The sequence below is a fragment of the Bufo bufo genome, chromosome 2, assembly GCF_905171765.1.
Source record: "Bufo bufo chromosome 2, aBufBuf1.1, whole genome shotgun sequence".
NCBI classification, from domain to species: domain Eukaryota; kingdom Metazoa; phylum Chordata; class Amphibia; order Anura; family Bufonidae; genus Bufo; species Bufo bufo.
In genome coordinates, this window is record NC_053390.1 from 84,142,095 (window position 1) to 84,156,633 (window position 14,539).

General features: G+C 40.7%; 1 protein-coding gene across 1 annotated transcript in view; it reads left to right on the top strand.

Moving 5' to 3' along the window:
• The window catches only part of HCN1 (hyperpolarization activated cyclic nucleotide gated potassium channel 1), a 465,956-nt gene that overhangs the window by 409,878 nt on the left and 41,539 nt on the right, over window positions 1-14,539 (top strand). Inside the window, exons 6-7 of the mRNA XM_040421267.1 lie at window positions 2,914-3,154; window positions 10,552-10,716. Coding sequence (XP_040277201.1) covers window positions 2,914-3,154; window positions 10,552-10,716 — 406 coding nt within the window. The remainder of the gene's footprint in view (window positions 1-2,913; window positions 3,155-10,551; window positions 10,717-14,539) is intronic.

Sequence of the window (14,539 nt, forward strand, 5' to 3'; positions counted from 1 at the left end):
CTTTCATTCTCTGAATTCAGAGTGATGTGCCTGTTCTCATACATAAAAAAAAAAAAATAATATATATATATATATATATATATATATATATATATACCTAATGGGGGGTAATTCTGCCCCTGTGATCTGGTAGGACAGAATGCAACATAATAATGAATGAATTACCTTCCTCTCTACTATAAAGGTGTCTCAAACCCTACTCATGGTATGTTTTTTTTCCATCCTGTTGGACTTGGACAGATGGCCGTGCAAGTTGCTGCTTTACATTGCTCCAGTTACAAAATGGTTTATTGATTTATTTTTTATTTTCTGTATGTTAATTACTGGGGAGAGGATACGTGTCCCTTTTACTCAGTGCCTCTATGTGGTAAAGCCTCCTGGAGCTGCCTGGCATTTTAACTTTGTCAACTACTATATGTTGAATTTTTGGAATACAGGGAGTACAGCCTTTGGGCAGGCAATTCTGAATTCTGTAGTACAGGAGGACCCTCTCTTTGAGGTTACTTTGTGCTAAATCCCAATTGTTGTGCTGCCAGCAGGATGTTAGCGAAGTTTGGATTTCTAATGTTAATCTGTCTTTCCTTAGTCCTGACAGCAGCACAAATATCCCTTCCTATCCCCATTGTTTTGCTGCTATTAGAACTAAGGGAAAACAGATTAATCCTTTGATAAAATGCGCCATAAATGCTGTGTCTCACACAGCAGACACTCGGGGCTAATGTCTGTGATCAACAATAATGCTGATGGCAGACATTTAACCCCATAGATGCCATGGTCAGTTGTGACCACAGCATCTGAGCACTGTGCTCAGAGAGAAATCTAGTATGGGTCTCTCTGAACAGTTCCATGCTATTAGAGCTGTAGTTCTTTTGGAGGTCTGCAGGTGGCAAGTAAAAAGTGAATCTGCCATACGCTGCAATGTTAATTCATTGCAGTGTAAGGGAAAAATGTTCTGAAGATCACATATTTAAGCCCTCTCGAGTGGGGTGGGGGTGTGAATAAAGATGTAAAAGTTTTTTCAAATATAAAAATAAATATACAGTACAGACCAAAAGTTTGGACACACCTTCTCATTCAAAGAGTTTTCTTTATTTTCATTACTATGATGGCATCAAAACTATGAATTAACACATGTGGAATTATATACATAACAAACAAGTGTGAAACAACTGAAAATATGTCATATTCTAGGTTCTTCAAAGTAACCACCTTTTGCTTTGATTACTGCTTTGCACACTCTTGGCATTCTCTTGATGAGCTTCAAGAGGTAGTCCCCTGAAATGGTCTTCCAACAGTCTTGAAGGAGTTCCCAGAGATGCTTAGCACTTGTTGGCCCTTTTGCCTTCACTCTGCGGTCCAGCTCACCCCAAACCATCTCGATTGGGTTCAGGTCCAGTGACTGTGGAGGCCAGGTCATCTGGCGCAGCACCCCATCACTCTCCTTCATGGTCAAATAGCCCTTACTTTCAAAGTTTTCCCAATTTTTTCGGCTGACTGACTGACCTTCATTTCTTAAAGTAATGATGGCCACTCGTTTTTCTTTATTTAGCTGCTTTTTTCTTGCCATAATACAAATTCTAACAGTCTATTCAGTAGGACTATGAGCTGTGTATCCACCTGACTTCTCCTCAACGCCACTGATGGTCCCAACCCCATTTATAAGGCAAGAAATCCCACTTATTAAACCTGACAGGGCACACCTGTGAAGTGAAAACCATTTCAGGGGACTACCTCTTGAAGCTCATCAAGAGAATGCCAAGAGTGTGCAAAGCAGTAATCAAAGCAAAAGGTGGCTACTTTGAAGAACCTAGAATATGACATATTTTCAGTTGTTTCACACTTGTTTGTTATGTATATAATTCCACATGTGTTAATTTATAGTTTTGATGCCTTCAGTGTGAATCTACAATTTTCATAGTCATGAAAATAAAGAAAACTGTTTGAATGAGAAGGTGTGTCCAAACTTTTAGTCTGTACTGTATATAAATATAAATAAATATGAAAAAACAAAAAAATATAAGAATTCAAATCACCCCCCCACAAATTAAAAATAAATAATAATAACAATGCTAAAAAAAAATAAAGATCATATGCACTGCCGCATCCCAAACTGCTCAAACTATTAAAGTATAACCATATTTATCCCATACGGTGAATGCCGTAATGGAAAACAAAAAAAAAATGCCCTATTTGCAGTTTTCTTTGTTGCTTCAAAAGGCGTTAAAAAACGGAAAATCAATGGTTTAACGTTAGCAATCTAAGCTGCCTGTTAACAAAGGTACATAGCCACATAAAATACAGCAGCATCATTGGACAGATTTCTCATCATCTGTAGGATATGTGTTTAAATGTAGTAGTGGACAGAGGCAAAGAAGACAAATATGTCCCCTATCCATCCTTTACCTTCCAAGACAGATGAAGCAGTTGGCACGTTGATTAATGGATTATTTTTGATTAGTAAATAGAGCATAGAATTTGCGTATGGCCTCGGGACACAGATACATTTATAAATGGCACTTGCCACATCCTTCCAACCATCTTGCTGGATCGGGGATGGTTGGTTGCCCTATGATTAAAGCAGCCGTGTATATAGTTTGTATGAGTGGCAATTTTATAACTGTTTTGTGAGCACAGAATTAAAGTACATTAACTAAAAATGATATTAACCTGGTATAAATACAAGACAAACACAGTGCACATATGTGAATGCAGTCAGAAGAACAACATTTCTACCACACGTACAACTTAGGCCCCAGCTGGCTTTCTAGTGGCTATATTACGGGGTTCCATGGCTGAGTGGTATGGAAACCCCTTAATAATGTACTGACCACATGTGATAAAATGATTTAATACTACATGGAATGTAAAATATTTTCATACTATCTTATATTTTTACCTTGTTTTCTATTTTAGGAAATAGTGAATTTCAACTGCCGAAAACTAGTGGCTACTATGCCTCTGTTTGCTAATGCAGACCCGAACTTTGTCACAGCCATGCTCAGCAAATTGAGGTTTGAGGTTTTCCAGCCTGGAGATTATATCATCCGTGAAGGAGCAGTTGGGAAAAAGATGTACTTTATTCAGCATGGCGTGGCCGGCGTCATTACTAGATCCAGCAGGGAAATGAAACTGACTGACGGATCATATTTTGGAGGTCAGTATGATACATATGGGGTGAAAATCCTCTTTACAGAAATGTTAATCACCACAGGTAATCAGGTAAGGCAAGACAGTCACTACTTAGTGATAACATAATGTAAAGGGAAACCAAATAAATATAGGAAAGGTATGGTGTGTCTTCTTTCCAGTTTCTTGTACTCATTTCATGACATCGCCCCTGCCATATACAACCCTGTCTTAATTTGCACAATGTTATGTATGCAGGTCACTGTCCCTCACAAAATCAGCTCACTTGTCTCCTGCTGCAATGTTGAGATCATTTTAGTCTAAGATAATTTTAGTCTTTAGATAATTTTACTTTATTTTCAGTCTGTTCTATTTTCATCACTACACTTTCCCATCTCATGTAGCCCTATTATGACCGACATAGTTACAAGAGTGTAGTGGTTACTGTCACCCAGAAGCGCTACACTCCTCCTCTGCTTTTTATAGCCCCTTGTCATTTTAACCCTCAGAGATAAACCTGGATATATTCCCGTTTTCAACCAGGCAGAGCCTCTGACATGAGCATCAGAGCATTTCATGCTCCGATGCTCTCCTTTGCTCTGCTATTAATCCTGCATGAGAAAGGCTTTTTCTGGAGATACAGTGATATACCGGGCTCTCCATGGGGAAAGCTAGGCGGAGGCTTCCGCCGAGCAGTGAGCCCGGTCACGTCCCCAGCACTAATAGGCGGCTTTAGTGCTGCCCTAGCCTGTAAAACGTCTAAAGCCGGCCTATCGGTGTCGGTGACGTCACCGGGAACACTGCTAGGCGGAAGCCTCTGCCTGGAAGTGTAAACAATATAAATAAACAGCCCTTGTCCTACGCAATACAGTGCAGGGCAAGGTAGAGCATCGGAGCATGAAATGCTCTGATGCTCATATCAGGGGGGCTGCCTAAGTGAAAATTGGGATATGTCTTGGAAAGGAGTTAGTTCCCATACTGTTATGTCGAAGTGTTTATGTGGACATTGCCAATGTGCCCAAGCAATCACTGGGAAAAGGAAATATTAAGTCCTAAAGTCAGGACGGAGGTTAAAGGGGATGTCTAGCAGAGTACTTTTTTAAACAGCTCAGAACAGTGTTAGATAATGAAATGAGTTATACTCACGTTACTAATCCCCATTGCTCCTGTTCCTTCCCAGTTCTCCACCAGGCTTTACCTCCTGGTCCCTTTTGACATGGTAATGTGGTCGCTCAGCCAACTAGTAGCTGAGGCAGGACAGTGCTTCTGCCATTGGTCATTTCATGTGTGTTGAGAGTGACCAGATTGCCGGGAGACCAGGAATTGTTGGAAAGGGAGTGATGGGGGACTGGTAAGATTATTCATTATTTTACATCAGTCTTTTTAAAAATAATTTAAATCCACTGGCCAAGTAAAAAACATGGTATAGAGAAATGATTTATATAACCATAAAATACACTGGAAATCAATCCTAAGATACAGAGTCACATTTTGAAGTCTTTAAAACTGAAAAGGTTGATCAGAAATTCTGGACTTGCTTGGCTTACATCACTTTAACTTTGCCATTAGAATTTATTAAAAATTTTTACATTTTCTTAAAGTATTTCCTTAATGTATTACATTTAACCATTCCTGCATGTCAATTGGATGTTCTAAGACACCATTAAAGCAAGGGCAATGCAGAGCAGGTTTTGTCTGTCCTAAGTCTGGAAACCGCAGACAATAATGAAAATTCTAAGAGGTTTTCAGAATTTACAGAAACTCAGAGATTTGATTCATGAGGAAATGCAGACATCAGGTTTTTGGAAATATAATTTTCTTACTGGAATAATCTAAATACCCTTTTTTTATAACTAGTTTTAGTGACATAGCTATAGAGAATATATAGGTAGTAGAGATGAGAGAACTTCCTGAAATTTGTTTTGTGTCTGATTTGTCAAATTTTTCCAAAAAATAAAATTTGCGGCCATATCAATTGTACTCAAATCAAAAGTTTGACACTGACACTCTAAGATCTCCTAGGATACTGATTTATTTTCTCTCTGTTTTTTTTTTTTTTACATTTTTTACTCTTTCTCTCCTATCCTCCCTCTTTAACGCAATGACAGCAATAGCAAATAATTTCATATTTAGCTATGGGTAAACACATGGTTGATGGTTTTAACAAGTAGCATGTTTAAAAACACACTGCACCATTGCATGTTTTATTATTTTTCATGTTATAAACCTTCCATAGATTGTCCCTTTTGGGGGCAGATGGTGTTTAAACACACACGGTATTGTAGGAAAAAAAACTGTGGCTTGTTGGGACCAAATGTCCAAAAATGATAACTTAAAGGTCATCAACTTATAAAACTGGCTGACCTGTTAGATGTGCACTTGGCAGCAGAAAGCATCTGTGTTGGTCCCATGTTCATATGTGCCTGTTTTAATATATGCGAATGAGCCTCTAGGAGCAATGGGGGTGTTGCCATTACACCTGTAGGCTCTGCTCTCTCTGCAACTGCCGCGTCCTCTGTACTTTAATTGACAGAGCCAGGTGGGATGACGTTTTCAATGCCTGGCCCTTTCAATCAAAGTGGGGAGGGCATGGCAGTTGCCTCTAGGTGTAATGGCAACACCCTTGTTGCTCCTAGAGGCTAATTTTCATATATAAAAACATCATTCTTCTCGGGCACATATGAACATGGGACCAACACAGATGCCTTCAGCTGCCAAGTGCACATGGTCAGCCAGTGTCACAGGTTCAAAACTGCTGACAGATGCCCCTTAACAGTGTCGACCCCTGCACACACAAGTGTTAGTTTGTCAGGAGAAACACTGGCTTATTCTATACATTATTTGGGAGCAGTAACAGTGCAGTGTGGATGTGGAAATGGTAAGGTCAAGGTCATGAAGGGGTAATAGTGGCAGCAATAGCGGCTGCCCATCATGGAACAGACAAGGCAGTAGATGTATGTGTGGCTGTGTTGGGTTGTAGAGTATTAGTAGTGGCAGCTGTGTAGGGTAATAGTAGCTGCGTTAGAGGTAATGCAAGTGGCAAAGGGAGATTACCGGCAAGGTGTAGCATCCATATGATACAGAACAAGATGATAGGCAGGTGGACAGCAGCAATGGCATGATGGGGCTGGAGATAAATAGCCACTATCAGCAATGACAGATCTATTTATTGGCCTCAGACAGAAGTATCTTAAAATCCTCACGAATGCATACCTGATTCATTTTGAGGTTTTGTATACTGGTGAAGGACAACTTTGTTTGTTTGGGTGTGATGACACCACCTGCCACTCTGAAAACCCTCTCTAAGATGACACTGGAGGCTGGAAAAGACATTGCAGAGAGCATATTAGTCCAGTACCGGCCACTGCCTGCCCAGAAGTCCATAGAGTCAGGGAATGGGGTATGTGTTGGAGAACGGCCACAGTCCAGGTAGGACTGAACCTGTTTGTTCATGCAGTATGCATCCATTTGCTGATTTGTGTCAGCCTGGTGTGACACATAAAAAATACTCTGTCATGTTCATGAGACTGAAATGACTGCTGTGGATTCTGCTTCTTGTGGTAGAGGAGACAGTAGGGAAGTGGGTGACTCGGGGGTATAAAGCAGAGAGGGGCCTTCTGGTCAGATAGACGGGCAGCAGGAGTCTGCTCACTAAAAGCTGCAGCAAGCTGTGCACACAGTGTATTTTAGCAATCTACAATTTGACCTCCCTTTCAGCAACAGAATAACATTCCCCTATTTTGCTTTGATAGCAAGGGCCTAAAACCATGTCTATCCAGTAATCATCAGACTGCTTGATGCTAACGATATACCTGTCAGTGTGTAAGCAATAAATATCAGGGGAATTACACCATTCACCCTCACGATTAAAATTATCAGGTGCATTATAGAGGGAGCATGTGTTATTTTCCCCAAATCTCAGGAGGTAGTGGCCCGGTGGCTTCACTGCAGCGAAGTCTAGATCTCTGTACAGGGGTTTAAGGGTAAATACAGAGGGACTGCCAGGATAATGCCCTTAGAGTTAGCCCACAGTCAAACTGGTTAGTTGGTAGACTAGGTCCACATCCACTGCCGTAACAGAATGTAAGAACTGTTGTAACTGGTAAACGGCCTGTGAGTTCCTTCTGGCCATGGGCATTCAGACACCCTGCCCTAATGATTAGTTAGTCCTCCTCTGATTGCAATATTGGGGAACTCTAGTTTTTACGTAAGGCTGAGTTCACACTTCAGTTATTTGGTCAGCTATATCGATCAGTCATTATGAGCCAAAACCAGATGTGGGTCAAAAACACTGAATAGGTGCAAATCAAATCATTACACCTGATCTCTGAGTAGGCTTCACTACTGGTTTTGGCTCACAATAACTGATAGAAATAACTGACCAAATAACTTAGCCTTAGTGGAATAAAGTTAAAACATTTGTGCATAATGCATATCCTAAAATAAGTTAACATCTTCATCTGAAGATATAAAAATAGAAATAAAATAGAATAAATCAAATACCATATGGAAACATATCTGTAGTTTATCCAATATGTTTCAGAGGTCCTCAGAAATCTCCAAATCTTGGTTTGTTTTTGTTTCTTTACCAATCAGTGTGATGAAGACTAGACCATAGTGGTGAATACCGTGGTTTATTTTACTTAATAGTACTTGTCTGACGTTACCTATATGTGAACTGATAATCATAGAAGTTGAACTTTTCCTGGCAATATGATCAGCATGAGAGCTTATTTTTTCTATAAGTATCTGTTAAATAGTTTAGGACAAATTTATGAGTTAAAAGAATATGGTTCACAATCGTTTGGCAACATTGTAATAGTGGTTGTGTTTTATATGATGCACACTTGGCACCATCGATTTAATTTTAAAGTGAAAAAAGTGTCTATAACACATAATAAATTTGACACATGTCCACCTGATTTTTCTCGCAATTTGAACTAGTCCTACATTTTGCTTTCTAAATTTCCACCTTTGTTTCTGAGTGAAACGTATGAGCTGTAATCAAACAACAAGGTAGTAGCAAAGCAATGTACCAAGAAGTGATGAGGTATTCACCCTCCCCCGCCACACACACACACTGATTAACGAACACAGTTCGGGGGAAAGTAGATCTGTTGGCTTTGTCATTAAGGGGCTAAATAAGCACTTAACGCTATGTACACATTTGGGAGCATTCTTTATGATTGTATTTGACTTATTTTGGGCTAAAAATATTTTTTTCAATTGGTCTCTATTAAAAATGTTTAGCCTTTTCTGAGATACAGGGGTTAAAAATCAGTCTGTTTTCAAGGCATCATTTTCATCTGACGGCTCTGATATCTTCTGACCTCATAAACACTTGACTGAGCCACATTCTTATCAATTTTTAAAAAGATCAGAGATAAGAGCTACACATGAGCAGTCAGATGATGGGATTCAAAGAAAACAGAAAGTAATAGCTTGCAAATAGTCAGATCTTTAAACCTTGTATCTCAGAAATGGCAGAACATTTTTAAATAAAGATCAATTGAAAAAAATGTTTTTTTAACTCAAAATGAGTAAAATGCAATCATAAATAAATTGCCCTTAAGGTGTCCATAGCCTTTAAGGCACCTACAATATGCACTAACTTTATGTACATCTCTCACAGGCTCGGACTGGCCCACAGGGATATCCCCCGGTGGGCCCCTAGTCTCCCACCCTCTGCACAAGGGACACATAACACATTAGATTTACTGCACTACATACACATATTCAATGTACAGCACCTCAGCCAGCCTATGTTCATATAAAAAAACGTGTTAGATTATTTATTATACTTGAATGTATCCGTATGGTGGGCCCCCAAAATAAATTTTACTGGTGGGCCCTAGATACCCCAGTCTGACACTGATCTCCTATATATATAAAATGAGTTTCTGTCTGTCTTTCTGTTCTTTATGTGCGACCAAACAACTGGACTGATCTTCACCAAATTTGGTACATCAGGTGTGCGGGAAGGTTTTAGACCGGGTCTCAACTCTCTAGGACGTACCGTTCCTTAGATATTCCCCAAAAAATGACCTGCATTAGCCAATACAAGCTTGCAAGTCTTTCACTCATATCCCAACTGCCATACACACGGTCACATGTCACTTATCAGCCAATAGAAGCTTGCAGGCCCTTAGTCTCCACATACACACAGTTTTACTCCAGGTTTCCATAACAACCCAGCCATTTTTCTTCACTGCTCAGTTTTAAGCTAGGGCTACTCGGCGACAATAAGTTGCACGACACATAGGGCAGAACTACACTGCTACATGAATCCATCTTGGATGGATTTTTTGCGACTGTCGTGTTGCAGTCGCATGTTGCAGTGCGACATCATAGCCTATCATTATAAAAATTGTTGTGCGACATTGGTACGACAAAATGTTGCGAGACACATGTCGTCATGTAGCCCTAGCCTTAAAGGGGCAGGGCGCTGTGGAGGTCACTGTTAAAGGGGCCACTATTAAAGGGGCAGCTGCTGTGGAGGTCACTGTTAGGTCAGCAGGGTACTGTGAGGTCACTGTTAAGGGAACAGGGTACTGTGGCAGTCAGTGTTAAAGGGACGGGTGCTCTGGAGTTCTCTGTTAAGGAGGCAGGGAATAGTGGAGGTCACAGATAAGGGGACGGTCCCCTATGGATTCAGTGTTATGGGGCGGGGTTCTGTAGATGTCACTGTTAAGGGGGCTGGCCCCTGAGGAGGTCACTGTCAAGGGAGTGGGGTGCTGTGAAACTCACTGTTAAAGGGGCGGGCTGCTGTGAAGGTCAAAGTTAACGGGATGGGCTACTGTGGAGGTCCCATTTTAAGGAAGCGGGGCACTGGGGGGGGGGTCAGTGTTAAGGGGTGAGGGACTGTGGAGTTCACTGTTAAGGGGGCGGGGTACTGTAGAGTTATGGGAGATACTGTTGATATCTTTTAACGACACACAGAAACATTAAATGAAATAGATGAATCATACCCGTGCGAAGCCGGGTCCTTCTGCTAGTGATATATAAATTCAGGATTTACAATGAAACATTTTCGTGAGGACTTTTCTCATTTTATTGTGACAGGTTTGTTGAAGTGAAGATCTATTTATAATGATATTTTGACCTGTTTATGACTGAAAGTACAGTAGGTTGAGGACAATGAATGGAAATCTCCATCAGTCTGCCAAAAACAATCTCCTCATTAGACTTGAGATCAGGGATTTACACATCTCCAAAATCTCATAAAAAGAAATTCCATGGAGTTAAGTGTACTGCACCTGTCTCACTAAAGACATGTTAGAAGAATGAAATAAAAACCAAATTCTTCATGAACGTTTGGGTGGATTGAAACATCTAAAGGGGACTGTTGTGTATTTGAAAGTGTTTTATATGAATTTGACAATGAAGTTCAATTCAACTTATTTTCAATATTGATTTCTTTTGCAGAGATTTGCCTTTTAACAAAAGGTCGTCGGACGGCCAGCGTGAGAGCGGAAACCTACTGTCGGCTGTATTCCCTATCTGTGGAGAATTTTAATGAAGTATTAGAGGAATATCCCATGATGAGGAGAGCCTTCGAAACTGTTGCCATTGACAGATTAGACAGGATAGGTATTATTTTTTTTTAACCTATATTTCCATTCAGTTCCAGACAGTGATGTATTCAGGGTCTTGAGTCTGTGGAGAAATGCATTTTTTACGGCTAGAGCATCGTTTATCATCGCTGACGGTGCTTTCATGCATGTGCATGCTGCATATTGCTTTCTTCTATATTCCTACATGTAGTGCTGATTACAATGACAAAGACTGATAGACAAAAAGGAAGAAAGTTCATCTACTACACAGCCTTTGCCTTAATGTATCAGTGAAGGGCTACCGTCCTAACTGTACTTTCTCCAAGCTCATTTGAGGAGGGTACACAAGTCTGTCGAAATAAACCTTTAAATTTGTTTGTTTTTTGTGTATATTTACCCTATTTTTCGCCCTATAAGATGCACCTGTCCATAAGACGTACCTAGGTTTGAGAGGCAGAAAAAAAGGAAAAAATTTTTTTTTTCATTAGACTTCTGATCAGACCCCCAAACAGATCAGATCCCCAATGTTAATCAGACCTCAGCTTAGAGCCCCAATCAAACCCCCAATGTTAATGAAACCCCTAATCAGACCTCAGATCAGACGACCAGTGTGAATAAGACCCAAAGTGTGAATAAGACCCCCATTCAGACCTCAGATCAGACCCCAATGTGAATATGATCCCCAATCAGACCTCGGATCAGATGCCCAGTGTGAATAAGACCCCCATTCAGACCTCAGATCAGACCTCTATGTTAATCAAACTTAAGAGCAGACAAAAAATAACATAAATCAATTTATCATTCTCCTGCTCCAGACGCCGTCATCGTTCCTGAGATCCAGCGCTCTTCCTGGTTTTCCTGCGCGCTGTGCTGTGTTCCAACGTTGCACAGCATAAGGTCACAGAGCGTATTGATGTCCTCATGCTGTGCACAGGTCTCAGCACAGAGTGAGGAGCCTGCAGGAGAAGACCAGGAAGCGGTGAGTACAGAGCCGCTGCATTCACCACTTCTGGTCAGGCTGTACTAATGAGCACTTCCATAATGGAAACGCCCATTAGTATTTGCCCCATAAGACGCACTGACATTTCCCCCCACTTTGGGAGGAAAAGGTGCGTCTTATAGGGCGAAAAATACGGTAATTCAACTAATGCTTTCTAGAGAAAGTTTTGTTTTCCTATTTACCTATGTCATATATGTTTCATTTGTATTCTGAGACAGAGTCAGATTATATATCTGGGCTATGAACTTCATGGAAATGATATAATAATTATTTCTGATGACAAGTTTAAAGCGTACCTGAGTATTCAAAAATAGTTCACATAATGGTCGTGCTTCTTTGTACAATCATAACTGTGAAGGAATAGGTCTTTTTTGGGCTTCCCCAATGTCTTTTTCAGCCATATTATTCCCTGTTTAAGCCGCACAGCTAGGTGCATTTCACTTGGAAGCAGGGTGCTTCTCTCCATTCTGCTAGCACTGTACTGCTGTGATCTCCCTTCCCTTACTTCCCACTATGCACGTTTTCAGCTCCGGAGCTCACAGAACAGATAAGGAGGGGGAAATCACACTTACAGAATGGCAGCAGGCTCCTGTGAATTCAGAAGCAGTTCTTTTATCAGGCTCAGGATCTCAGCTAGCCCTGACACCCCCCACTTCCTTTGATCTTTCCTGACAACAGACAGTGGACTGCAACTTAGGTGGAAGTGAGACCCCCTAGTGGCCATGACTTTACAGCTTTTTTCAGGTGGATGCAGGCATATGTTTTAAATGAAGTGATTTAGGAATTTGCTAGTTACACCATTCTCTATTAAATCAAATTAAATTATGTAAAAGTACAGTGACTTTAAATTTTATTTTTATACACTGAACTCTTTAAAGGGTGTCTGTCAGCTGCAAAATCAGTGTCAAAGTAATCATATCGACATCTAGGTGCCCCGAAAACATAACCATACCTTTTTTTTTGAAAATATGGTATTCTAATCCTAAGAAATGCTTGTTTTTATTATTTTTATGCAAATAAAGTTTTCTGTGCACTAGTCTGTGCCGTCCACAAAGTCATAGAACATGTCCTATTATTGTCTGCATTACGGACAAGGATAGGACTGTTCTATTAGGGGCCAGGTGTTCCGTTCCACAAAATGCGCAGATCTGCAAAATTGCGGATCTGCAAAACAGCCAACGGTTGTGTACATGAGCCCTAATAAGAAGCATTTCTCAGGAATAGAGGACTGAATTTTCACAAGAAAGGCATGGCTGTGTTTTCCGGCACCTACCCTACATGGTGGTGTGTTCACTTTGAAACTGATTTTGGAGGTGACAGACTCCCTTTAACTCCTTCCCACGCACCCCATGTAAATGAAACAGCACAGTCCCTGAGCAAGAAGCCCAATAATTTGCATGCTCTCTTTGATGGTACTGCACACCCCCTGAAAGGGTTAATACCACACTTCAGATAAAAATTATGCATTGAGGCCCAGGAGCTTCACTTTATGCCTGTGGTTAAAAGCCATTCATATTGTGGTGATGGAGGCACAAGTAGCTTCTACACTAGGTTTGGATCTCGTCTTAAAGGTATTGTACCATTATAGCTTAACCGCTATCCAAAAAATAGAGGATAAGTGTTTGATTGGCTGGGGTCTGACCACTAGGGCCTTCAACGATCAGGGCCGGTGTTCCTCCATTTGAATGGAGTGGTGGACAGGCATGCACACTGCCGCTCCATTGAACTCTATAGGGCTAATGGAGATAGCCTAGAAATTGTACTTGGCTATCTTTGGCAGTCTCACAGAGCTGAATGTGTGTCTGTCCATTCAAATGAGGAAATATGGGCCCCCATTCTCTTGACTGGCAGAGCCCCACAGGTCAGATGCTCGCTGATTAGAGACTTAGGCCTTATTTACATGGTCAGTGTTTGATCAGTGATCAAAAACATGGAACAGGAGTAAATCTTTCCATTATATTCCTGGTTTTCACTCACAATCAGTGTTGCAAAGCACTGACGAAACACTGACTATGTGAATAAGGCCTTATACCTTATCATGTGCATAGGGCATAAGTTGTTGTAATGGGAATACCCCTTTATTTGTGCTTGAAAGTGACAAAATTATCAGATTTTTTGCTTACTTTGTATATATTATCTGTCACTTATTAAGTATCTTGTACTCTTTTCACTCACTAGACCAGGCAAGCAACTTCCAGCACTTCAGCTATTGGGAAACTACAACTCCTGGCATGTACACGTACTCAGTTGTTCTCGGAACTCCCATAGAAATGAATGGGGCCTGGTGGATGATGTAGTTTCACAACAGCTGGAGTGTCAGAGGTTGCTGAATGCTGCACTAGACAGAAGTCTTCATAGTTTGCACTGGATTAAACATAAATTATTGTCTTTTTTCTCTGACCTCCAGTTTTTACACCTATCTATATTGTTGTGGACTCCTGTTGATGTTGATAAATCTCCTGATGATCTGCACACACAAATGATATCTACTGATCTTAAATGGGTTTTCCAGTTTCTAATATCAATGGCCAAATCTTAAGATAAACCATGAATGTGTTATTGATGACTTGGGATCCTCAATGATCAGCAGAACAATAGCTCACTGCACAACTTTGTTACAGAACCCAGAAAAGGGACCTTCATGTGCATGTGGCCAAGCCAGGTACTGCATCTTAGCCATATTTAAGAGAGCTGGACTTTGGGTAAAATACCAGCTCTGTTGATGTGTGGAGGCCAGAGGCATCAGCATAAATGTCAAAACCTGGAAAATCCCTTTAAATGGCATGTTACCGTCAAACATTGGCATTAATAAGGCATCTTATACTATTGAGTAGCTTCTTTCATTCCCTAAGGTGCACTT